This window comes from Heloderma suspectum, chromosome 7, assembly GCF_057233095.1.
Source record: "Heloderma suspectum isolate Gila_16-S chromosome 7, 16-S_ref, whole genome shotgun sequence".
Lineage (NCBI taxonomy): Eukaryota > Metazoa > Chordata > Lepidosauria > Squamata > Helodermatidae > Heloderma > Heloderma suspectum.
Genome location: NC_139464.1, coordinates 47,409,251 through 47,435,844, shown reverse-complemented (window position 1 = coordinate 47,435,844; position 26,594 = coordinate 47,409,251). Strand labels below are relative to the sequence as shown.

Genomic DNA, 26,594 nt, shown 5'->3' with positions numbered 1-26,594 from the left:
GCCATGTTGCTTGCAGCATGCCCATCTCTTCTGCTTTTTCCTCTAAAAACCTCGATAGGCTCCTTTGCAGGTTGTGGAGTATGACATCCAAACCTGGACCACTCAGTTCTTTAGGGGCTAAACAACCCAGTGGTTTACCCATAGTTTGTCATTGGGTTCACAGCTGGTTGTTTAGCTGTTAGCTCCACAACCTGCAAAGGAGCAGATCATGGGTTGTGGAGTAAAAGTGGAAGAGGCGGGCGTGCTGCAGGCAGTAGGCCTGCTCTCTCCCACTCATGCATGACAACCCACTGGTTTTTAAACCAATAGGTTGTCGTTACATGCAAACAGCCCCATAGCGTTCTAAAGGCATCTCGTTTCATGCGCTTGTGCTACTCATTTTTTTTTCAATGGGGCTTGTGTGGCAGAACTTGCTATGGATTATTAATTCATGGGTTGTGCCATTTGAATTTTCTGTCTCATACACCAACGTGTTAGGGCCAGGACTCATCCTGTATTACTGATGATGTCATAGCATTTTAAATTTGTGTTATCTGCAACAGCTGTTTTGTGAATGGCCACTGCGATTGTCATTTTACTGTCTGCATTTCATTTCCCTCTGACTTCACTGTTTACAGTTCCATCCCCACAACCATGTGTAATGTACCTATAACGTAGGATAACACTTTATGCACCTCATGAAGTGGGCTCTAGTCCACGAAAGCTTAAAACATGCATTAGTCTTAGGGCGCAATCCTATACGTGTTTAGACAGAAAAAAGCCTACAATTCCCAGTATGCCCCAGGCAGCATGCTGGGAGTTGTAGGCCTTTTTTCTGTCTAAACATGCATAGGATTGCACTTTAAGGTGCCACAAAACTTTGTTGTTGTTGCTGCAGTAGGCTAACACAGCTATGCCTCTGGGAAGCATTTTTAGGCAGCACAGTTGCCTATGCACAGTTACCTGGGAGTAAGTACCATTGAATTCAATGGGGCTTACTTCTGAGAAGACATGTGTAGAACTGCACTCTTAATCTGATGCCCAGAGGCTGAATAGCAGAAAAGGCTGGGCAAAGCAGAAAGGACTGAAAAAGGAACAAACTAATTATATTGTTGTTCCTCCTAAAGCTGTCCCTCCTACCCCAAAAGGGAAGAGGCCACTTCTTAGGAAGAAGCACCGATTAGCTCAGAACTTGTGAGCTCTTAGCTGCTAATCGCTTTTCGGATGCTGCCATGGCAGAGCGTCTATATATGATCTTGCTCCTGTGGACTCTTCAATGTGAAGGTAAACACTCCCTCCCCTCCTTTGTGTTTCCTGCATTTTTTCAGTTCAATCTCATTCAGTTTGCAAATGAATGTTAACTAGTCTCGTAAGACAAATACCTTTCAGCTTTTTCAGACCCTTCATGTTCACTGTATATGTTCACCTCTCTCTCATTATTCTCTCTGCTGTCCTCCACCTGCCCTCACCCTTGTCTGTGGCCATCTTTTAAACCCCTAAATGAGAAAAAGAGGATGATGGTGGTACTGGCCACCGTAGGCTAGACTAGAGCTGCTACAGTATGCCCAGTCATGGGTCTAAATTTATATTGTAATTTCTTGTTGTGTTTGTTCCTCTTTTGATTCTTTCCTCTTCTGCTTTCAGAACTGTAAGCCACCCTGAGAGTTCTAACTGAACAAAATAATAAACAACAAAATAATAATCCCACCAATTTGAAGGCCAGTGTCTTCAGACACACTGGCCTCGTTCACAGATAATGCAAATCCATGGTTTGTTGCCCTACCTAGGGTTTGTCTGGCAGATGATCAAACAAACCATGGTTTATTTTCTCAAGCCCTGGGTTGTTTGTTTCCCTCCTCCTTCACCCACTCCTTCCCTGTATTCCAAATGCATTCACAGTGCTGTAGTACTGGCATGTACAAGTGGCTGGAATTTTTTACCGCTCTTGCCCATCACCTCTGTAGCTTGGCAAAACATCCCATGAACAACGCACAATTCTGGGCTTGCACATAACAATAACCCATGGTTTAAACAACCCAGAGTTCACAACCTAGCAACAAAAAATTGATTCTTTTTTGGGTTGCTCATGGTGAACAAACCATGATTTGCTAGCATGCCTGAATTCACACATCACAATCCAGAATTCAACAACCCATACCATGTGTCAGCGTTATGTGCAAACCAGGCCACTGCCTTTTAAAAACTTCTGAAAACTGACAAAATGAACCTCCTTCACTGTCTTCAGTGGATGTAAGGGTGGGAAATGGATGGAAAAAGACTCCATACTATTTGATTCAAAGTTTAAACTCTTGGCTTAAGTAGAGCAAGGGCGCATTAATGGGTGTATTGAGTAAGTGTGTGAGATAATGGTGTGTAGGGTTGGGGAATACAGAAAATTTCCTTCCCTCCATCTCCCATCAAACCTGAAAGGCCTATAGCTAGCAATAAATAATATCCAGCATTTATATATAGTGCTTATGTGCTCAAAATGCTTCACATATATCAGCCTTCCCTAACATGGTGCCCTACAAAACCCTTCATCCTTGCCCATTGGCCATGCTGGCTAGGGCTGATGGGAGTTAGAACTGAAAACATCTGGAGGGTACCACATTGAGGAAGACTGATTATGTCAGTAAACCAGACAATAACCCTGTAATGCAGGCTGGAATTAATATCTCCATATTACAGGTAGTGGGGGGTAGGGATGAGAGGCAGTTACTTGCCTAAGTTACATAAGTATGTAACTATACATACTTACTTGAAAGTAAGTTCCACTAAATTACATGGGACTTACTCCTAAGCAGACATGCATTGGATTGCGCTGTAAGCCTTAAATCCTAATCAAACACACTAGGGAGTAAACGTCATAGAAAGCACTGGGACTTTTTTTCCAAATAAACATGCATAGTAGTGCTCTGTAAGGGTACATATCCAATTTACACTTCTAACCACAAGGCTACCTTGGCTCTTAACAACACAAGTAACGTATTTAAATATTGTACTTTGTATAATCATCAATCATCATCATCGAATGAATAAACATTTTGCTCAGTGTCACAGTGACAGCACTCCTATTTTTGGTTCAGGTGGGTTTTGTTTTTGTCTTTTTCAGGATCATGGTGGTTCCCTTTGCTTGTGAGAGTTACTGGGCAATAACACCGCAGGTCCATTGGTGCAGAACACTTGCTCTCTGCTTGTGTGACACATTTTAATGGACAGAGCTGGCCATTGCAACACACATCCTCCCTCCCTTCCAGGATGAGTGAGTGAGTGAGTGAGTGAGTGAGAGAGGAACTCAGGGGATAATTTTTTGATTGCTTCTAAGTGGGATGGTTGGGATAAGAACATAAGAAGAGCCATGCTGGATCAGACCAAGGGTCCAGTTAGTCCAGCATTCTGTTCACACAGTGGCAAACCACCTGTCGACCAGGAACCCACAAGTAGGGCATGAGCGCAACAGCACCCTCCCACCCATGTTCCCCAGCAACTGGTGTACATAGGCATACTGCCTCTGATACTGGAGGTAGCATATCGCCATCAGGACTAGTAGCCATTGATAGCCTTATCCTCCATGAATTGGGATGATCTAGTGAGCAGGCTCTTGGATTCCTGTTAGGTTCACCTTATGTGTTCATCACTAGAAATGAATAAGCAATCCTTGCATAGCTTTTTGATGTGTATACATTGTGAGATACTATAAAAAAAATTATGGAAGATGTCCACAGGAGTCTCATTAGCACACAGCCTCACAGAGCACCAGTAAATAGACACAAAGAGCACCGCCCTACTTAGTAATTCCTGCAGTGTGAGAGATAAAAATAGATGGTGTGCTACACAAAACATCCAGTTTTGAAAAAAAATCCCCACCCCCATTGTCTCTGTTGTCAGACTATAATACTGTATTTCAGCAAGCTGAGTAATTGGGCCATTTCCGCCTATCGCTTTCCACATACTAGAATTTCAGACCAACAGTAGTAAAGGGGTGAGGGGAGAGGAAGTCAGTGGCTACACAGAAAATAGATTCCCTCAGCATTTTTCTAACAGACTGCATGTATCATTTGAAACTTGCAATTTCAGTGGAGACAACAGCCCACTCAATTCAGCATAATCTCTGTCTGTTATTGGACAAAGCATTATCAGCATCAGCATATCTCCATACTCCTGCACTTAACTGGGCATGTTCCAGATCGGTCCATGACGAGTATATCCAGAACTGCATTTGTGTATTAGAATTAAGAGAACAGAGAGGGGTTGACTCACACTTTGCCCCAGCATATATAGCTTCAACATATGGCAAGGCATGGCAGCAAATCTTGAATTAACCATTCCAATGGCCATGCTGACTGGGAATGATGGGAGATGCAGGCCAACACATCTGGAGAGCATCATTTTGAGGAAGCCTCGTGTAGAAAGTTACATGCAAACCCAAGCTTATGTGTATAGAAATGGATCATGGCTGCAAGGTTTACTTGTAAATGAATATATGTGCATAGGACTTAGTCAACATTCAATATTCTACATGGACTTTGGGATGGTGAGTTCAAAATTTGCTCCCATGCCGTGCCAATGGCCATGCTGGCTGGGGATGATGGGAGTTGCAGCCAACAAATCTGAAGGGCACAATGTTGGGGGAGGCAGTTCTACCAACTGGGGAGTTTGTATGTGAACATGAGATTTTCTTCATGCCCTGCTGATTGTAAAGCTAGGATGCAATGTGAACTGGCCAATAGTAAGAAAGGCAACTGGATTATGTACCAGTGCTTAAGTTCATTAAGGTATTTTGTGGTGTGGCCTATTCAGTCTATTGTCATCTTGCTCTTATTTAATGAATTAACATGATGAAAATTTGCCCTCCCCTTGTATTCAGGATATAGTCAGATTTCGACAAAATGCAGGTGAAAACACCCATCTAATTGGACATTTTTTTCCAATCTTGGGTCACTTTGTAAAAAATATTTTTTTCATCCAGCAGGGTCTTGTGGCGTAAAAGAAGGATCTTTAATCCAGATTGCTTTTGCCAATGAGCTAATTAATGCAAGCTGCAATGCTACCTTCGATTATACAAAAAAATATACACAATTCAAGATTAGTTATTATCGGATTGACTTGGAAGGCAAAGAAATCACTATGAATAGCAAGGACATTTATGAGAATATTCCGAATGAACGTGTGAACCAAACAACGACAAAGCTTTACCCACTTCCCATAAAACCTGCTAACCACAATTCTGTTACTGGTACCTACTACTGCAAAGCTCAGTGGAAAACAACAACAAAAAAGGGATATGGGACATTTATCCTTTTCAGAGGTAAGCTCTCAAGTCAAGGTTGTTGGCAGCAGGGGTAGGTAGGAGTTGAACAACAACAGATAGGTTGGGTTTTCTTGTATAAAGGGATTTTCAGCTTTCATTTCCTTTATATGAACACAAAGTAGAAAAAAGCAAATTACAATGTCTAATTACAGGTAAGTTACAAAAAAAGAGCTTTGTGGCACCTTAAAAGATCAACACATTTATATTGGCATAAGCTTTCACAGACATAAGCTTTCACATAATCCATTTCATTTGTATGTTCATTTATTAATTAATTCAATTGATCAGTTGTCCAATGACAAAAGTTCTTCTGATAACATACAAAGGTAAAATAAAAATAAAAATCACAATTAGTATAAGACAAATTAAGCAGCAGCTAAATTACCCCACTATACAATCAAAGCAAATAATTTAAGCCAGAGTTCAAAAGACAGTTGATCAGTGGGCTGTAGTCCATGAATGCTTTTGCCGTAGTACATTGGTTTGCCTTTAATGTGCTATTAGATGGTTTGATGTTTTTTTATGGATACAAGCAAACACTTCTACCCATCTGAAAACTGCTAAAACAAATTGTAGTGGATGTTATTTGCTACTGCCTGGATTTTGTATAAAAAAAAGAAACTGAAGCTGAAGGCAGACAATAGGCTTTAAGAGGATTGAAAATGGTTTGAGAGAGGCTTTGGTGTATGTACACATTTCTTCTGTCCCAGCGTCACCTCTGGTCAAACAGGTTTTCAGGTTTTTTAAATAACACAATAAACTATATATTGTGTGCATGTCTGTCTCAGAGAGTCAGGAAAGACAATTTTTTTCAGAGTTGAAGATGGTTTAAAAGAGGGAGTGATACTCATAGCGAATACCTGAAATGTTTGGTCTACAGGCTTTATGGAAGCACCACACAATCGGGAGAAAGTGTGCAATTTTTAAGCGTACGTCATTAATACAAAAGGTGTTAATGAAAAGCTAATTCAGTTCCACTCAGTTAATTTGTGGAGTACAACAGACCTTGTGAAAAAAATGTCTTATATTAGCCTCACGTCTAAAGTTCAGTCAACCTGACCAACTCCCTCTCTTCTACAGCTCAAAGCTCTCAATTTCCTCTATGGGAATCCTCTCCCATAGAAGGAGCCAGGTATGGATTCTCTGTCTGAAATTTAGGCAAACAGAAAGTGGTTCCCCTTCATCTGCATGAGTTTTAAAAACCTTATTTCCTTATTAAATGTTTTACAATTGGCTAGTTGTCAGAACTCCCCCTCATTAGCTGAAGAGCCATTTCTGCCAATCTTAATGAGATAAGCTTCCAAAATCAAGGAAAGGCCTGGTATGGTTTGATGCTGCCAGAGCTTGGCTAACATATTTTATTTATTTCATTTATATCCCACCTTTCTGCCAAAAATGGTACTCGAAGTGGTTAACAATAACAAAATACATATTAAAAACAAAATCTTAATTAAAGCACAGTGTAAAAACAAATTAAAAATACAATTAAGAAAACAACAATAAAATAAATATCACCCAACCAATTAAAACCCCCTTCAGCAACAGACTGGCTTACATGCCAAAGTCCCACCTGAATAAAAATGTCTTTGAGTATTTCTATACCAGCCTAAAATCCCGCATTTAAAAGGTGGCTTTCTGCTTGTGTTTTAAATGCAGGCTCACAACAGACTCCCTTTACATGCACTTCTTTCCCCCCTCCTCCCCCTTATCTAAGTTTTCCATATGATTCATTGGCCTAGCCCCTCTTCTTGCAGCTTTTCCTCTTTCATGGAGGGAACTCAAGCCGAACACAGCACGGTAATTTGATAACTCATTATCTCTGATCTATTTAAGAACAGAATAAAGGTCATTCAGTGCAGGACCCACCCTGGAGGTTCACAATGTCATCTAAAGGGTCTGCAAACTTCCATGAGTGAGCAATCTCAATAGCAGGGTAAAAGCTCCATGTGAAGAAACCCTTTGACTGCTGGTGGAAGGACAACAGAGAGGGGTCCCAGAACCTGGGAGCGGTCAGCGAGAAACCTCTCTCTCACACCCCTACCAAACATGCCACCATTGGTAGTGGGACTGAGGGTGTCTCTACATTAAGCAAAAAACCTGCATTCTTAGCAGGTGTTTTGCTGTTGGGTTCTTTGTGGGATTAGGATGGGCTGCTTTATAGAGCAGACACGTCATCTGAATTGAGGGAGTGCCTCCCTTGCTCCTTGGCATGTGTGCAAAGGGGTGGGGTGGGGGCTTGTTTTTGTCGCTTAACTTGTGCTATGACCTACACTGACCTGATGCCCTGGGATTTGCCATCCGATCTCTGCACCTCCTGTTGGTGGTAACTGTTAGCCAGTTCTGCCAGCCATATTCCCTTACAATATTGAACACATACACATCAAGAGTATCATAGGTAAATTTATAAAGACTGAGGCTCCAGCTGTTGCCAACAGCAGGAAAAGGTATAGGAGCAATTGTCAGGAATGATATATAAACAGTATCAGATTCATGCCCAACAGAATCCAGTAAATTGAAAGGTATAAATCCAAAGAACGTTAGTCACAATAAAGTCCGGTTGGAATAAATAGGACATAAGTTAGTCTTGACTAACCTGTCCTGTTGATTTCAATGGGATTTAAGCATGACTTTCTCTGGATTTGGGCCAAAATCATCAGGTTGGAGCTGAAAAAAGTCATATGGTTTGGAGGGTTAATAAATCAGGTGTTGTCAGGATTTGAGGTGGAGATTAGTGCCAGGAGTATGGACTGCAGCTGGTGTTAATGGTAAAAAAGCAATGGAAGAAGTAATTAGGAGATGATCTAGAGAGTAGGCATAATTGGGTGGAAAAGAAGACCAAAGGCAGCCTCCAGCAGCAGCCCTGACCAGTAGAAATGGATCACAGTCCTCAGAAGTAGGATTATCTGGGAAACCTTCTCAGAGAAAACAGTCCCCTGAAACCCAGGCCTCTGCCTCTGATGGCAGTCTGGTCTTAAATGTCTGGTTCTGAGGCAGAATCCAGGAGCTCCCTGTATGTTCACAAGAGCTTGCACGATGCAAACAAACCTGTTCCTTCGTTGAGTATTGGCTAACTGTTTTTACAAGATGTCATTATCCAGGTCTATATCCCAATGGTTATCTAAATGCACAGCAATGTATTATTAAATGTCATTACTCGGCTGCTAGTACCAAATTCTGGGTTTGTGACTGTAGTGTGATGCAGCCCACTTTATAGCTAAACCAGTGGATAATCATTAATTTTATTTTCATGATGGATAGTTTGTTTGCTCTCTGTCCACTTAATTAAAAGTCTTGTATAGGAAGGGCCGTAACTATCACCTCTGCAGTTATTCGCTCTCACCTAAATATTGCAAAAGGCAACTGTAATCTTTTTGCCTCTTCTGACTGCAATATCTGTAGCTTAACCCTCCTTTGATAGAAAAAATGATTCTATCAATCCAATTTTGGAGTCAAACCTGGGGGTGTTGTTAAGCATGACATTATTTTTTGGGTAAACAAACAATGCCTTCATTGAAAATGTTCCTTTTTCAGTAAAACAATATAGTTGTAAAGAAGTCATCTGAGTCAATTATACCCCACAATGTAAAGTACAAAATACCTACAAGAATGGTGTGTGGGGTCTAATTGACCCCACAGTTTTTAAAACATAAAACAACATATTATGCTATTTAATTACCGCATTCCACAACTGTGTTACTTAGACAAAACAGTTACATGAAGTACATTGTTGCTGCAATTTGCTGTCTCTGTGTCACCCACAGAAATGACACCTGGCCCTTCCCTTGGTGTTAGCAACGGCAGCCCCTCCCTGTTCTGAGGCTGCTTCTCTCAATGATCCAGGCAAGCTGGCTGTGTCCCTAGACTCATCCCGGTGTTTGATCCACTCCAGACCCAGGTCTAGCAGATCATCTTTAGGATGTTCACTCTATCGTGGGTTGTTCAACTTCCAAACAATATAGTTGTCTTTAATTCCATAGCTTTTGGCACACTGGTGAAAAAGTCAACAGTTGTTATAATTCATCCAGAACCCTGTAACTGTGGTATTAGTTTATCACCCATCATCTGGCCTGGATTCTGAGCTATGGAGGCACTCTTATATAAGTTAGCATCATAAACATATGATATTTTCAAATTGCAACAGAGCCAGAATCTTATGCTATACTTTACAGGTTTGGATGGCATCTACTGTGTTATTGAGCACCTTCTGCCAAATGGTACTAATAGTTCATCAATTGTAACCTTTTTGCTCTGTGAAAGACCCTCACAATTGTGGCTTCAAAAGCCAAATTAGTAAGTGTTGTTTAAAATTAACTCTATGGTTAAAATTTTTTTTGCTGGGTCACAAAGTTCTGAGAAAAAGAAAGAATTAAATTCAGGTTTGTAAAGGGTTTTTTGTAAATCTGTGGGGTATTATTGATCCATAATGCAGTTTGTAGCGATCTTAAGAAAAGTAAGTAATTTGTCTATTATGATAATCGACACAATATCGTTTTGTCACCCTCTTCGCTCTTTTTCTCACAACAAATGGAAATAACAGATTCTGGTCTAAATATCTGTAGATATCGCAAGTAGTTAATAAATTTAGACAGCATTTTGTGTGGTCACACAGTTTTCTCAGTCATTCCAGCAGAGGTATAATTGACCCCAAAGCTGTTAGAGCCCCTGAATACACCACATGGCAACTCACACTACATCATGACTGAGGGGTAACTGTAGCATGGAACTGTAGAAGACTGACATAAAAGTTGTATGATTTCTTTAAATGCTGCCAGGATACATTTGGCCCCACCTGTTGATGGAGGGTTAACTAGCATGTCTGTGTCCCATTCCTTTTTCTACTATGTTACACACATTATTGTTTGCCTCCTTTTCTGGAGCTTTGATATATCTATTACTCTGTTATTTATTCCCACACATTTCCACAAATGATGCTGCTGGTCTTTCTCTGTTGAGAAGGTGCATTTCTCTGTGTGCATGCTCAGGACTACAGTGATAGGAAGGTAGTATCAAAGGACACATCCACACGTTATTTAGTACATTTCTATCCCCTTTTTCCTCCATCATGGAGCTCAAGGTAGTGCACATGGGGTTCTCAGGCAGTCTCCTGCCAAAGGAAACATCTACCAGGTAGTTCTTCTGTTACTCTTGCACGTCCCATTAATTTCAATGAGGCTTCAGACTGCAGGATAACTTCCCAGCGGAATGTGCCCAGAGTGCAGTACAGGGAGAGAACAAATAGGCAGCAATGCTCATATTCTGGGTGTATATGTTTTACCTAAAAGTTCTAGGACTTTTTATATTTACCCATGATGTGTTGAAAAGAAAAGTCAGGTTGTTGCTGTTGTTTCTACAGCACCATCAATATACATAGTCATGCTTACAAGATTCACTGTGGATTTTAGTCTTATTATAGATTCAGATTTTTAAAAAATATACATTGGCTTTTTCAACTGCCACTTGACTATTGGATGCTTGGCTTTCCTCTTGTTTATGTACTTACAGACAAAGGATATGAAGAACCCCCTCATATTATATGGATATACCTCATCACCTTTACTGTTACTCTGGCAATTTTGAGCATCATGGGAACAGCCCTGCTGTTCTGGAAGAGAGAGGCAAGTTATCAAACATATTCTTACTTGACTCTATCAAGTAAGTACTGGCTACTAGATGCAAAAGGTTTGTGGCATAAACATTCCCACTAGTATTTGGTGCTGAATTCCACAGTTTATTGCAGCACTTGGAATGAACGCTGTCATCTGATGAAAAAAACCTTAGTTGATTAATCAAATTAATTTTAATTGCAATTTCAACATGGCTGGCTGGGAAATGCTGGGAGTTGTAGGACTTTTTTTCTGTCTAAACATGCATAGGATTGCGCTCCAAACTGATGAATTAATCAACTACATTGCATAAATTTGCATAGGATAAATCATATTTTTGAAGGAAAAAAGTCTTCCTTTGTAGACGGTATGTCACAGCAAGCACCATCTCACAAGGGGCATTCTTTCATATGCGTTGAAAGGTTTTTAATCCATTCATCTAACTGATTAATCAATTAAGAGTTTCAGCTCTACTTGGAACCAGATCTGATTGCTTCTTGGCCAGTAATAAAGCAATAATAATTGTGTTTGTGCACTCTGTTCTGTCAGAAAAGCTCAGCTCATAGGATTGGTCATACCCCTCTTTTCTTGAGTGATGGGAAGTCCAGAGCAGCTTTTACATTGACCAGGTTCACATGTAACGACAACCCATGGGTTGTTGAGAGTGAACACACTGCCTCCTGCCTACACGCTGCTTTTGATTAATCTCTGCTTTTGTAAACATCCCAGGAACAAACCATGGATTTAAACTCTGGGTTGTTTCCCTCTCAATAATCCAGTGTTCCAGGTTTGCACATCATGTACTGACTGCCTATATGTTTTTGAGCCTGAATCAAGGTGCTGGGTTTTTTACCTTTAAAGCTTTACACGGCTTGGGACCACAGTACCTGATGGAGTGCCTCTCCCAGCATGAACCGATCATATGCTACTTTCAGCATCTAAGGCCCTCCTCCAGGTGCTTCCTCTGAGGGAGGCTTGGAGGGTGGCAACAAGGGAGAGGGCCTTCTTGATGGTTGTTGTTGTTGTTCAGTCGTTCAGTCGTGTCCGACTCTTCGTGACCCCATGGACCAGAGCACGCCAGGCCTTCCTGTCCTCCGCTCTCTCTCGGAGTGTGCTCAAGTCCATATTCATTGCATCGGTGATGCTATCTAGCCATCTCTGCCGTTCCCTTCTCCTTTTGCCTTCAGTCTTTCCCAGCATCAGGGTCTTTTCCAGAGAGTTTTCTCTTCGATTTAGGTGGCCAAAATATTTGAGCTTCAGCTTCAGTATCTGTCCTTCCAATGAGCAGTCAGGGTTGATTTCCTTTAGGATGGACTGATTTGACCTCCTTGCAGTCCAGGGGACTCGTAAGAGTCTTCTCCAGCACCACAGTTCGAAACCATCTTGATGGTGCCCCCCCCCCATGTCTCTGACGAGGCCTGCCTGGCACCAACATTGTTCTTTTTTAGAGCCAGGTTAAAACTACTCTCTTCTCTCAGGCATTTGGCAGCATGTAATGAGTTTTTGCCCCTTCATGGATCACTGCCTTGTTGTGGCGAAGGGGCTTGCGTAACTCAGTGAAGCCATAAGCTACGCTGTGCAGGGCCACCCAAGACGGACAGGTCGTGGCAGAGAGTTCTGACAAAATGTGGTCCACTGGAGAAGGAAATGGCAACCCACTCCAGTATTCTTGCCAAGAAAACCCCATGGAACGCATCACAAGGCTAAAAGATATGACACCGGAAGATGAGACCCTCAGGTCAGAAGGTGTCCAATATACTACTGGGGAAGAGCAGAGGGTATTTCCAAGTAGCGCCAGAAAGAGTGAAGTGGCTGGGCCAAAGCCGAAAGGACACGCAGCTGTGGACGTGTCTGGTGGTGAAAAGAAAATCCGATGCTGTAAAGAACAATATTGTTTAGGAACCTGGAATGTCAGATCAATGAATCAAGGTAAGCTGGAGGTGGTCAAACATGAGATGGCAAGATTGAACATTGACATCTTGGGAATCAGCGAACTAAAATGGACAAGCATGGGCGAATTTAATTCAGGTGACCATCATATCTACTACTGTGGGCAAGAATCCCTTGGAAGAAATGGAGTAGCACTCATAGTCAACAAAAGGGTGGGAAAAGCAGTACTGGGGTACAATCTTAAAAACGATAGAATGATCTCAGTACGAATCCAAGGCAAACCATTCAACATCACAGTAATTCAAGTCTATGCCCCAGCCACTGAGGCCGAAGAAGCTGAGGTTGATCGGTTCTATGAAGACCTACAACACCTTCTAGAACTAACACCAAAAAAAGATGTCCTCTTCACCATAGGGGATTAGAAAGCTAAAGTAGGAAGTCAAGAAATCACCGGGATAACAGGCAAGCATGGCCTTGGTGTACAAAATGAAGCAGGACAAAGGCTAATAGAGTTTTGCCAAGAGAGCACGCTGATCATAGCAAACACTCTTTTCCAACAGCACAAGAGGCGACTGTACACATGGAGATCACCAGATGGTCAATATCAAAATCAGATTGATTATGTACTTTGCAGCCAGAGTGCCTGAGGAACTTTGCAGACAGAGTGCCTGAGGAACTATGGACGGAGGCCCATCACATTGTTCAGGAGGCAGCAACTCAATCCATCCCAAAGAAAAAGAAATGCAAGAAAGCCAAGTGGCTGTCTGAGGAGGCTTTACAAGTAGCTGAGGAAAGAAGGGAAGCAAAAAGCAAGGGAGAAAGGGGAAGATATATCCAGCTGAATGCAGATTTCCAGAGAATAGCAAGGAGAGACAAGAAGGCCTTCTTAAATGAACAATGCAAAGAAATCGAGGAAAACAACAGAATGGGAAAGACTAGAGATCTCTTCAAGAAAATCGGAGATCTCAAGGGAACATTTTGTGCAAAGACGGGCATGATAAAGGACAAAGAAGGCAGGGACCTAACAGAAGCAGATGAGATTAAGAAGAGGTGGAAGGAATACACAGAAGAACTATACATGAAAGATCTGAATGTCCCTGATAGCCATGATAGTGCGGTCACTGAACTTGAGCCGGACATCCTAGAGAGTGAAGTCAAGTGGGCCTTAGGAAGCATTACTAACAACAAATCTAGCGGAGAGGACAGTATTCCAGCTGAGCTATTTAAAATCCTAAAAGATGATGCTGTTAAAGTGCTGCACTCAATATGCCAACACATTTGGAACACTCAACAGTGGCCACAAGACTGGAAAAGGTCAGTTTACATTCCAATTCCAAAGAAGGGCAACGCCAAAGAGTGTTCAAACTACTGTACAATTGCGCTCATTTCACATGCCAGCAAGGTTATGCTCAAAATCCTACAAGCTAGGCTTCAGCAGTATGTGAACTGAGAACTACCAGAAGTACAAGCTGGGTTTCGAAGAGGCAGAGGAACTAGAGATCAAATCACCAACTTTCGCTGGATCATGGAGAAAGCAAGAGAATTCCAGAAAAACGTCTATTTCTGCTTCATTGACTACGCTAAGCCTTTGATTGTGTGGATCACAACAAACTGTGGCAAATTCTGAAAGAGATGGGGGTACCAGACCACCTTACCTGTCTCCTGAGAAACCTGTACGAGGGTCAAGAAGCAACAGTAAGAACCAGACATGGAACAATTAATTGGTTCAAAATTGGGAAAGGAGTACGACAAGGCTGCATATTGTCACCCTGCTTATTTAACTTATATGCAGAGTACATCATGAGAAACGCCGGGTTGGATGAATCACAGGTCAGAATTAAGATTGCCAGGAGAATTATCAACAACCTCAGATACGCAGATGATACCACCCTAATGGCATAAAGCGAAGAGGATCTAGTGAGCCTCTTGTTGAGGGTGAAAGAGGAGAGTGCAAAAGCTGGTTTGAAACTCAACATTAAAAAAAACGAAGATCATGGCATCTGGCCCCATCACTTCCTGGCATATGGAAGAGGAAGAAATGGAAGCAGTGACAGATTTTATTTTCTTGGGCTCCAAGATCACTGCAGACGGTGACTGTAGCCATGAAATTAAAAGACGCTTGCTCCTTGGGAGGAAAGCTATGGCAAACCTAGACAGCATAGTAAGAAGTAGAGACATCACCTTGCCGACAAAGGTCCGCATTATCATAGCTATGGTTTTCCCAGTAGTAATGTATGGCTGTGAGAGCTGGACTATAAGGAAGGCTGAGCACTGAAGAATTGATGCTTTCGAACCGTGGTGCTGGAGAAGACTCTTACGAGTCCCCTGGACTGCAAGGAGGTCAAATCAGATATCCTAAAGGAAATCAACCCTGAATGCTCATGGGAAGGACAGATACTGAAGCTGAAGCTCAAATATTTTGGCCACCTAATGCGAAGAGAAAACTCTCTGGAAAAGACCCTGATGCTGGGAAAGACTGAAGGCAAAAGGAGAAGGGAACGGCAGAGGATGAGATGGCTAGATAGCATCACTGATGTAATGAATATGGACTTGCGCACGCTCCGGGAGAGAGCGCAGGACAGGAAGGCCTGGCGTGCTATGGTCCATGGGGTCATGAAGAGTCGGACACGACTGAATGACTGAACAACAACAACAACAACGAGTTTTTGATCAGGTCTTGGATTGTCTTTGGTTGCTTGTTTTAAAATTTGTGGTTTTTTAGATATATGTTGTCTTGTTGTATACCGTATATATGTTTTTATGTAAATGGTTTTGCATCTTGTTAATTTATTTTTAATGGTTTGTAATCTTTAATGTTTTGTAATCTTTGTGAACTGCCCAGAGAGCTTAAGCTATGGGATGGTACAGAAATATAATGGATGGATGAATGAATGAATGAATGAATGAATGATGAACAAACCAGGAACAGGGTTTGGAAAGATAAAGAATTAGGAAAAAAAAAACATTTGCTGTTTATTTCCATTTATCATATCTTCATGACAAGGTGGTATGGCCTAGGAGGTGGTGTGGCCATGCCAAGAAGTGCCCAGATCAGAGGCCGGCACCTCAACATGCTTCACACATCCCGCCGCTTACTGAACCCGCATACATGGTGAGTTTTTGTAGTTGTTTTTATTTCCAAATTACTGCTTGTAGTGATGAGTGGCTTAATAAATGTTAATCCAGAGAAAAGGCAGGCTGCAGGTTAGATCTGGTCACCACAGGAAATACAGAACTTGCAGAGGGAGAGGTCAACTGGCAGAAAGTGCATGCCGTGTGTTTGTGTGTGTGTGTGAGAGAGAGAGAGAGAGAGAGAAGAGAGACAGAGAGCACAAGTAAATCAAAGGAGAAGGCTTTGCTCAGAGCCAGACAAGACTTTTTACTGCCTGCAGTAAAGGACAAGATTCCACCCCCCTTGCCCAGTTCCACCATGTACAGAGCCAACTGGAGTGATCATTAAATCTTACTTCAGCACAGGCAATGAGGCAGCATCCTCCATTGTACCCAGGGACAGCAGGCTAGCTTATGGAGCACAGGGCAGGCCATGTGGCATACACAGCATTGTGTGCCAACGTTGCACTGTTGCTTTCTGCCCCCCTGTATCTACTACTACCTGAGGCAGTCACCACGCTCTGCCTAATGTTAGAGCCCAGTGGCTGCAACAACTACAATCCAGTTTGTGAACCAGATGCTATGCATGTGTGCTTGTTCACTCAAATTGTAATTTATTAACTCCCCAAATAATCCTAACTCCTGCTTATCCAGGAGTCTGTTCTTTTCTGATTGGAATCTATGCACTGAGGCTTTGACACCTATTTGGGGAAATATTGTAAATGAAGTCCTGCTCTGCAGGGAGGCAGATAGATGAGCAAACTGACACCTTGCTTACTGTGCACTGTTGTGAGAGATTTGTCCTTGTCTAGGGATATTATGATATGGGATCTTTGTATTTAGCTATGATCATAGATCAGCAGGTAACATATCCTATGCCATGTTCCTGGACAAAGTGTCACCAAGGAATCTGTACATTTACAACATTCTTCATATTAATACACAGAGGTGTTTTTTTTTAAATAGAGGACTCTGAGATCAGGTGTGTCTTTTTATCTTTTACTTCAAAATCTCAAGCACTTTTTACATTTCATGATATACAAGCATTAAACATACAAGAATACATAGCAGTTGCAAAGAAAACACATTCCATAAGCATTTGATTTCTAGAAGCATTGCCTTTGTAAAGAGTAAAGCATCTTACCCAATGACATTTTTGAGCTGGGGGCAAAACAGAGTAGAGAAGTCAATGGGGACCAATGTCATTGTTCTCCTGAGGACAGCAGTTGGTCAGGTTTGCACAATTATGGATGGAAAGTAAGCCATGTGTGCTGGTTGTGAGCCACCTAATTAGCATAATTACATCGCATGCTGGGGGTTGTGACGTCTGAACCTGGTGAGGGTGTAGCTGGGTTTGTTCCCTCCCAACGTTCTTATCTGAAGCACCTGTTGCATCTTTCCTGAGTTCAGCTGAGAAGATGTCATCTTTCCCAAAGCAGGCTCCTAGGTCAGTGAAAGGTCCAGTCAAATGTCACAGCATGTCAGCACAAATGCTTCTGTTAGAATGCTTTTGTTACAATCAAACTGATTTAATCTTGATATAATACATTTTAGTATATCATTTGTTTATCTGTGGAAATTATAGTTTAGGAAAGTTTTGCAGTTTATAAGAAAAATGTGGAAATAACTCTGTCAATAACTGGATATTTACATGGTAGCCTGTTATGCAAGTTGGTGCAGGAGCCTGCAAAGGCTTCTAGGGCAAATATCGGTCACACTGTGCTAGGCCTCCAGTTTCACATCTATATGTCAACCACAGGAAATATAGATATGTCTCATTTTTAGGGGGTGGGGGACAAGGTAAGATGCATCTTTTTCCAATTAAATATTAAATAATCACAGGAAATAGTGTCTTTCAAACAGTATCTTTCAACAGCTTCTCTCTTCAACATTTGGTCTATTTGCTCCTAATAAAATGGCTATTTTATGACTCGCAAACCAGTAATTCAATCTTTTCCTTTCCCTTAACCATTATTTTCACTTGGTGGGTAGGGCCACCAATATGATCTGGCAAAGATTATTACTCTGATAGTGGTGGAAGGGGTTGTCAGGCGGATTTTCAGCAGAGACAGAGATCTTCTGGGAGATCTCATCTGACAACTACAGTCTTAAGTTCTGCATCTGTTCAATACCTACATCTTCTATATATATATAAAAGTCAAAAATTGTGTGTGGGTTTGTATGTTTGTGGCCAGCTGCAGGGCTGTCTGTAACGCAGGGAATAATGGGGAGCTGCCCTGGGTGTAATCACACTGTAGGGGCCCACTGAGCCTGCCATTTGGGACCTAGAGTTCCTGCCACTTTTAGTTCACATTCTCACTTGCCAGAGTGTATGACAGGAGTCACTGGGTTACATTATTACTTTGTTTATACTTTCCCTTGCTAACAAGGACACCCTCTCAATCATGGTACAGGCCAGGTTTCTGATTTCTGCTACCAGTCATCCTATTGGCCATCTTTCATTCTATTGGTCTCTCTCCCATTCACTCTGACTTCCTTCACCTTGGATTGGCTAGCTGCTGTTTGTTCCCTCCCCTTTACTCATGGTTTCCTTTCTGACTGTGCAGAGCATTTAGTTTCTCTCCCCTGTTCCTGCAATATCCAGCAAGGAAGCCTCTGTTGAACATTTTAATAGTGGTATGAGATTCAGTGTGGATTATATTGTAGTAGTGCTTAGAGATTCAGTCTCTTGCATTTTTAGTAGTGTTTTTTATTCAATCTGCTCATTATAATTGTTGTGCTTTTTTAATCAAGTCTGGTGGATTCAACTGTTCACCTTTCTTATGGGGCCTTTCCGAGAAGCGTACACCTACCTTAATGTGTGTCTAGCAAATAGTGCCTATGACAGAATTACACCCCGGGCAACACCGGGTATATCAGCTAGTCTGTTTATAAAGAAAAGATTGTTCACTTGTCTGAATGGAGTATGCATTCAGCTCTAGCCAGACTTGGAAGCTGCTGAATACTTTCCAGAATCTGGAAGATCATGACAACTTGTTAAGAATTATTAGATGGATAAGATATCCGCCCAGATATGAGGTTTTGTATGCCAGACTTGGGAATGCCTCCCAGGAATCCTCTGGTATCTTGAGAAAGTTACACAAGAAGAAAGGAAACAGATTGGCTTTTAGGCTCTCTTCAGAGATCATGAAGGAAAGGATAGAACATACATGGAAGAATCATAAAGGGGACACGCTCCTAGAAGAGAGATGGGACTTCCTTGTGTATGCATTTAAGGTGCCTAAGTTAAATCTAGTGGATAACAATAATGCTACTAGATAATGCTTAGTGATGTGCACATCTGCATGCATTATGAAGTCTTAACTGAAGACACCTTGCCCTTGAAAAGGAGCCTCATCTCACCTTTCTGGTAGCATGGCCTTTTCAGACAATACCATGCCATAATGTTTGGCTATATGCTTCATGGTGTGTTCTCTTGCGAACAGTGTAGCAAAAATAAGCAGCTTACGCATCTTAAATACACCTGCAAATCTGTTCTGTATCACTGAAAACTGAGCTGCTCTGAGTCACTAAAGAGAAAACAGTATATGAGCATGCAGCTGGGCAGAAAGAAAATTGCATCCTCGATGGGAGATGAGGCTGAGCACAGTTGTGCACAAGGTGCTCTTGTAGGTTGTATTCTTTCCTTGACTATTAGATGTATGAATAGTAGAATTCACTGATGATGTATGGTACTAGGTAGCTGCTTATACATTGCCAAAAAAGGGGACACAGATTTGCATAAAAATTGTCCATGCTAATTTATACGTATAGATGCAAATTTAGAAATAATTACTATAAATTACATAGAAGTACAATACATCTCAGCAGGGAGGACAGTGACCAGGAAACTTGTGTGCCTGCCTGCTCAGTCTGCTTGTCTAGGTGCTGTTGATGGGCAGCTTCAAGGTCCCAGCTCTCTCTTCTTATGGTTATCTTTAAATCAGACTTGGACTGGAGAGTCCTTCAAGCAGAAGACTACCCTCTGTAAAACAGGGCACATGGACACCCTCGTGCTGATGACATTAGTGGCCATGACCAAGGTTCCAGACTCCCCTCTGATGCATAAACCACCTCCAAGCCTAAACCCTGGAGATTGTCCTTTCTGGATCTTTTATATTGTTGACCTCCAATTCTCCTCCTCTCCAGCTCTTTCCGTTACAGTCACAATAGGAGGGCTGATTCTGGGACACTCTCCACATTATCAGTTCCTTTTGGTGGGAAATTGGGACCATTACTACTTGCTCTTTTCTTTTTGCTGCATTGCTGAGCTATTAAAATCTTGCACACTTCCGATTATTCTGTTAATGCCACCTATCTGTCCTCCCTTCTAAGGCTCCTCCCATCTTCCTGTTGTCAAGGGAACAGCCACCATGACCATGGCAACCTGCCGTTACCATAAACACACATGGAAACGTCCTCCTATCCGCTATTCTGTGGGCATTAGATAGAATTTTAGCATCATTACACCTGACAAACATTTTTAGTGGCAAGATGGATTGCCTTTCTGCATGTGCTGATTTGCAGACTAAGTTTCCACTTCTGTGTATTTAGAGGACAAAGAGCAGCTCTAGCCTTGGAACAAATTGCTCTAATTAGAGAAGGCAATGAAAGTAGCCCACTTTGGGGCTATCCTTTTAGCTGCCTGAGAATGTAAAGAGCACCTCTTCCTCTGCCTTTAGGTGCTTCTAGACAGAGGCTCCTGGCGCTAACAGTCAAAAGCATTGTGCAGCTATTCCATCTTTTCCGCCTTAATGGATTTTTTTTCTAGTAAAGAGATGGCAGAAGCAATGGGATAGCATGGGAGGGCTGCAATTGGAAGATGACAACATGTGGACCACCCGTAACATTCCATGAATGAAGCAGTGTGATTGTACAATAAAAGCCTCATCTGGAAGCAGCTTTTGTCTCCAGTCCTTCATAAGGGTAAATAGGAGGAGCCTAAGATCTGGACACATGAGCAGAATTATTCCATTATTCAGGGCAATTGTGGGGATTTAGCATTCCCTAAAGTGGAGTCTTGTGATACATTTTGCAAAAAACCCGAAAAGCTGAGGACTCAAATCAGGCTGATTTTGTGTTAACCACCTGCAATCCTAAATACCTTTTCTCCCTAGTTTACTCAAACGTAAATCCAACTGTGTGGCTTATTCCTTAGTAAGCCCCACTGGACACAGTGGAATTTACTTTTGAGTAAACATAAATAGGTTTGCATTGTTATGTAGCTCCACCTCCATGTTAGTCAATCCATAAATAGGATTGCACTGTTGATCAATCCACTGTTAGTCAATCCATAAACAGGACTGCAGTGTCAGTCAATCGATAAATAGGATTGCACTGTTATGTAGCTCCACCTCAGTGTCAATGGGCCATTTCAAATTTACACACCTTTAAAAGAATAATTTACATAGTTCACTTACAAAGCAATCCTAACCCCCTCAAACAGTCATCTGAAGGGGGTTAGGGTGATGTGGATGTACCCCTCTGCTGGTGGAGAACAGCTCTGCTGGTAGCAGGGGGCTTGTACACCATGAAGGCCCCCAGTGTGCCTGCTGATACCTCAGCGGTGTGAGTGCTGGTGGTTGCAGGCATTAGGCCCTGAAATAGGGCATTCTGGGGTTTTGGTAGGGGTGGGACAGAAGCGGTTCTGGATCAGCTTGATCTGCAGCCCCTTTGCCCCTGGACTGGGACCTCCCTCTATGCCAGCCTGGGGCTGAAAAGTGTAATTCTCTCCACTGGAATCAATGGGGGTGGGTGGAGAAGACAGACACGCTCCCCTTCTGCCCTGGTCAGCACGTGCCGGCAGGACTTTGGAAGTAGCACTGCTTCACATACTCCCTGCCCCACCCCAAGTTAGGATTGTTCTGCTCATTTACAGAATGTGTTCACTCTTTTTATCTCACGCATCCTCAACATGATCCTGTGAGGCAGGACAAGAATGTACTTCTTTTTTACAGATGGAGGAGTGGCTTGAGAGCTACATGTGCTGTCCAAGGTCACCCCTTTGGTTTGGGGCTAAATAGGGGTGTGAGCCCAAGTGTAGCACTCTTAGGCTGAAAAGATAATATATGGAAATGAGCAAGGGATGATTTCCTTCTCTGGGAAAGGTTGTTGTTGTTGTTGTTGTCGTTCAGTCGTGTCCGACTCTTCGTGACCCCATGGACCATAGCACGCCAGGCCTTCCTGCCCTGCGCTCTCTCCCGGAGTGTGCTCAAGTTCATATTCATTGATCAGTGATGCTATCTAGCCATCTCATCCTCTGTCGTCCCCTTCTCCTTTTGCCTTCAGTCTTTCCCAGCATCATGGTCTTTTCCAGAGAATTTTCTCTTCGCTTTAGGTGGCCAAAATATTTGAGCTTCACCTTCAGTATCTGTCCTTCCAGTGAGCAATCAGGGTTGATTTCCTTTAGGATGGACTGATTTGACCTCCTTGCAGTCCAGGGGACTCGTAAGAGTCTTCTCCAGCACCACAGTTCGAAAGCATCAATTCTTCGGCGCTCAGCCTTCCTTATAGTCCAGCTCTCACAGCCATACATTACTACTGGGAAAACCATAGCTTTGATTAGATGGACCTTTGTTGGCAAGGTGATGTCTCTGCTTCTTACTATGCCGCCTAGGTTTGCCATAGCTTTCCTCCCAAGGAGCAAGCGTCTTTTAATTTCATGGCTACGGTCACCGTCTGCTGTGATCTTGGAGCCCAAGAAAGTAAAATCTGTCATTGCTTCCATTTCTTCCCCTTCTATATGCCTGGAAGTGATGGGGCCAGATGCCATGATCTTTGTTTTTTTAATGTTGAGTTTTAAACCAGCTTTTGCACTCTCCTCTTTCACCCTCAACAAGAGGCTCTTTAGATCCTCTTTGCTTTCTGCCATTAGGGTGGTATCGTCTGCATATCGGAGGTTGTTGATAATTCTCCCGGCAGTCTTAATTCCGACCTGTGATTCATCCAACCCGGCGTTTCTCATGATGTACTCTGCATATAAGTTAAATAAGCAGGGTGACAATATGCAGCCTTGTCGTACTCCTTTCCCAATTTTGAACCACTCGGTTGTTCCATGTCTGGTTCTTACTGTTGCTTCTTGACCCTCGTACAGGTTTCTCAGGAGACAGGTAAGGTGGTCTGGTACTCCCATCTCTTTCAGAATTTGCCACAGTTTGTAGTGATCCACACAATCAAAGGCTTTAGCGTAGTCAATGAAGCAGAAAGAGACGTTTTTCTGGAATTCTCTTGTTTTCTCCATGATCCAGCGAATGTTGGCGATTTGATCTCTAGTTCCTCTGCCTCTTCGAAACCCAGCTTGTACTTCCGGTAGTTCTCGGTTTGCATACTGCTGAAGCCTAGCTTGTAGGATTTTGAGCATAACCTTGCTGGCATGTGAAATGAGCACAATTGTACAGTAGTTTGAACACTCTTTGGCGTTGCCCTTCTTTGGAATTGGAATGTAAACTGACCTTTTCCAGTCTTGCGGCCATTGTTGAGTGTTCCAAATTTGTTGGCATATTGAATGCAGCACTTTAACAGCATCATCTTTTAGGATTTTAAATAGCTTAGCTGGAATACTGTCCTCTCCGCTAGCTTTGTTGTTACTAATGCTTCCTAAGGCCCACTTGACTTTGCTCTCGAGGATGTCCGGCTCAAGTTCAGTGACCGCACTCTCATGGCTATCAGGGACATGAAGATCTTTCCTGTATAGTTCTTCTGTGCATTCTTGCCACCTCTTCTTAATCTCATCTGCTTCTGTTAGGTCCCTGCCTTCTTTGTCCTTTATCATGCCTGTCTTTGCACAAAACGTTCCCTTGAGATCTCCAATTTTCTTGAAGAGATCTCTAGTCTTTCCCATTCTGTTGTTTTCCTTGATTTCTTTGCATTGTTCATTTAAGAAGGCCTTCTTGTCTCTCCTTGCTATTCTCTGGAAATCTGCATTCAGTTGGATATATCTTCCCCTTTCTCCCTTGCTTTTCGCTTCCCTTCTTTCCTCAGCTACTTGTAAAGCCTCATCAGACAGCCACTTGGCTTTCTTGCATTTCTTTTTCTTTGGGATGGATTGAGTTGCTGCCTCCTGAACAATGTTACGGACCTCCGTCCATAGTTCCTCAGGCACTCTGTCTATCAGGTCTAATCCCTGAAATCTATTCCTCACCTCCACTGTATATTCATAAGGGATATGATTTAGATCATACCTGAATGGTTTAGTGGTTTTCCCTACGTTCTTCAATTTAAGCTGAAATTTTGCAAGAAGCAGCTCATGATCTGAGCCACAGTCAGCTCCAGGTCTTGTTTTTACTGACTGTATAGAGCTTCTCCATCTTTGACTGCAAAGGACATAATCAATCTGATTTCGATATTGACCATCTGGTGATGTCCATGTGTAGAGTCGCCTCTTGTGCTGTTGGAAAAGAGTGTTTGCTATGATCAGCGTGTTCTCTTGGCAAAACTCTATTAGCTTTTGTCCTGCTTCATTTTGTACACCAAGGCCATGCCTGCCTGTTATCCCGGTGATTTCTTGACTTCCTACTTTAGCATTCGAATCCCCTATGATGAAGAGAACATCTTTTTTTGGTGTTAGTTCTAGAAGGTGTTGTAGGTCTTCATAGAACCAATCAACCTCATCTTCTTCGGCCTCAGTGGTTGGGGCATAGACTTGAATTACTGTGATGTTGAATGGTTTGCCTTGGATTCATACTGAGATCATTCTATCGTTTTTAAGATTGTACCCCAGTACTGCTTTTCCCACCCTTTTGTTGACTATGAGTGCTACTCCATTTCTTCTAAGGGATTCTTGCCCACAGTAGTAGATATGATGGTCACCTGAATTAAATTCGCCCATGCTTGTCCATTTTAGTTCGCTGATTCCCAAGATGTCGATGTTCAATCTTGCCATCTCATGTTTGACCACCTCTAGCTTACCTTGATTCATTGATCTGACATTCCAGGTTCCTAAACAATATTGTTCTTTACAGCATCGGATTTTCTTTTCACCACCAGACACATCCACAGCTGAGTGTCCTTTCGTCGTTGGCCCAGCCGCTTCACTCTTTCTGGTGCTACTTGGAAATACCCTCTGCTCTTCCCCAGTAGTATATTGGACACCTTCCGACCTGAGGGTCTCATCTTCTGGCATCATATCTTTTAGCCTTGTGATACGTTCCATGGGGTTTTCTTGGCAAGAATACTGGAGTGGGTTGCCATTTCCTTCTCCAGTGGACCACATTTTGTCAGAACTCTCCGCCATGACCTGTCTGTCTTGGGTGGCCCTGCACGGCATAGCTTATGGCTTCACTGAGTTACGCAAGCCCCTTTGCCACAACAAGGCAGTGATCCATGAAGCGGGGGAAAGGTGGCAACTTGAGATAAATAAACATATCCCAATCTAATCTAAACCCTGTGCAGAAAAACTCTGGTCGCTTCAGGCATTCAGGGTGCAAATTGCTTTCTTTTCCCTCAGTCTTCAGTACAAAGTATGTAATATATTACAAATGTTTGAGGCCTTGGTTTGTAGTGTTGCACCATGAAGTGAAGACCCCAACAATGTGTGGCTGGTACATAAACTCAGGGTCATGCTTTCACATCAAGACTATGCCATTCATTTCGTATGTCTTATTTTGGAAACCTTGCAGAATATACATAATTTAGCTGTATATAATTTATAAATGTATATAATTTAAATATACATTTACCAGGGAGTAAGCTTCACTGACCACAGTTGGACTTATTCTGATGTAAAAATACATAAGATTATGCTGTCAGTGATTGTTTTTCCTTGTTGAATGGTGATGGTCTTGTAGTTGGCTTATTGGACCATAAGTATAATTTCCCAATATTTTCTTCTTTGGATAGGCCTATCTAAACATCCTTGTGGATGGATTTTGTGCTGTTCTAAGTGGATGTGACATGAGAGGATACACACACACGTGCACACACACACGCACATGAGATAAAATATTCTATTACTGGGATCCAAATTTTAAAAGAAAAGCATTTTTGGTTATCATTTTGGTGAACATGTGTCATTTCTCTCATTACTCCTTCAGGACTTAAAACACCATCAATCTGACATTTATGAGGCCATTGAGAATGATGCAAGTAGTGCAACCCAGAAAAAGATGCCTACAATTGAGGTGAGTCTGATAATTTTGTCATTGCTCTTCTGAGGGTTCCCTCTTGGATTAGCTCCTATTAAAGAAACCATCACACACTCTCTGTGGTGTAGTGGAGGGGAAATGTGAGGGAGTGAACTCTGTTTTTCAGAGCACAAGTGGTAATGCCATCTACTGGTGCACCAGGGCAGTTGACGGACCTGCCTTGCTCTGGCAAGTAAATGAGGTGATAACAACGCTTTCATCAGGTATTACTATTATTTGTGGAGGATTATCATATAGGAAACCAGAGAATGAGGAAAATAATCAAGCAGAGGCTGGATACATCTTTCCTTTTCCTTGATTGTGTTCCTTCTTCACACTAGTAATTTAAATGGGAGCACTTGTTGGTTAGATTGTTTGCATATGTAATTAAAAGTTGAAGGTTGCATTTCAGCTTCAACTTTTATTAAAGTTCAGTTAGGTTTTGCTAGTTATATGCAGGCAGAAATAAGCACCACTGAGTTCAATGGAGTTTCCTCTTCAGTAACTGTGCATAGGATTGCAGTGACACTGATCCTAATAAACTGAGTATTCTATGTACTGCTGCTCTGATGTGTGTGT

At 42.2% G+C, this 26,594-nt stretch overlaps 1 protein-coding gene across 3 annotated transcripts in view; it reads left to right on the top strand.

Moving 5' to 3' along the window:
• Positions 1-1,106: 1,106 nt before the first annotated feature.
• The window catches only part of NFAM1 (NFAT activating protein with ITAM motif 1), a 108,831-nt gene continuing 83,343 nt past the window's right edge, over positions 1,107-26,594 (top strand). The window contains exons 1-5 of one of the 3 annotated variants that reach the window (XM_084810028.1): positions 1,107-1,263; positions 4,952-5,287; positions 10,793-10,905; positions 15,788-15,895; positions 25,926-26,012. In XM_084810028.1, the coding sequence (XP_084666154.1) occupies positions 1,212-1,263; positions 4,952-5,287; positions 10,793-10,905; positions 15,788-15,895; positions 25,926-26,012 (696 nt within the window). In that variant the 5' untranslated portion in view covers positions 1,107-1,211. Of the gene's footprint in view, positions 1,264-4,948; positions 5,288-10,792; positions 10,906-15,787; positions 15,896-25,925; positions 26,013-26,594 lie in introns of all 3 variants that reach the window. The other 2 variants (XM_084810027.1, XM_084810029.1) reach the window with 2 other exon arrangements.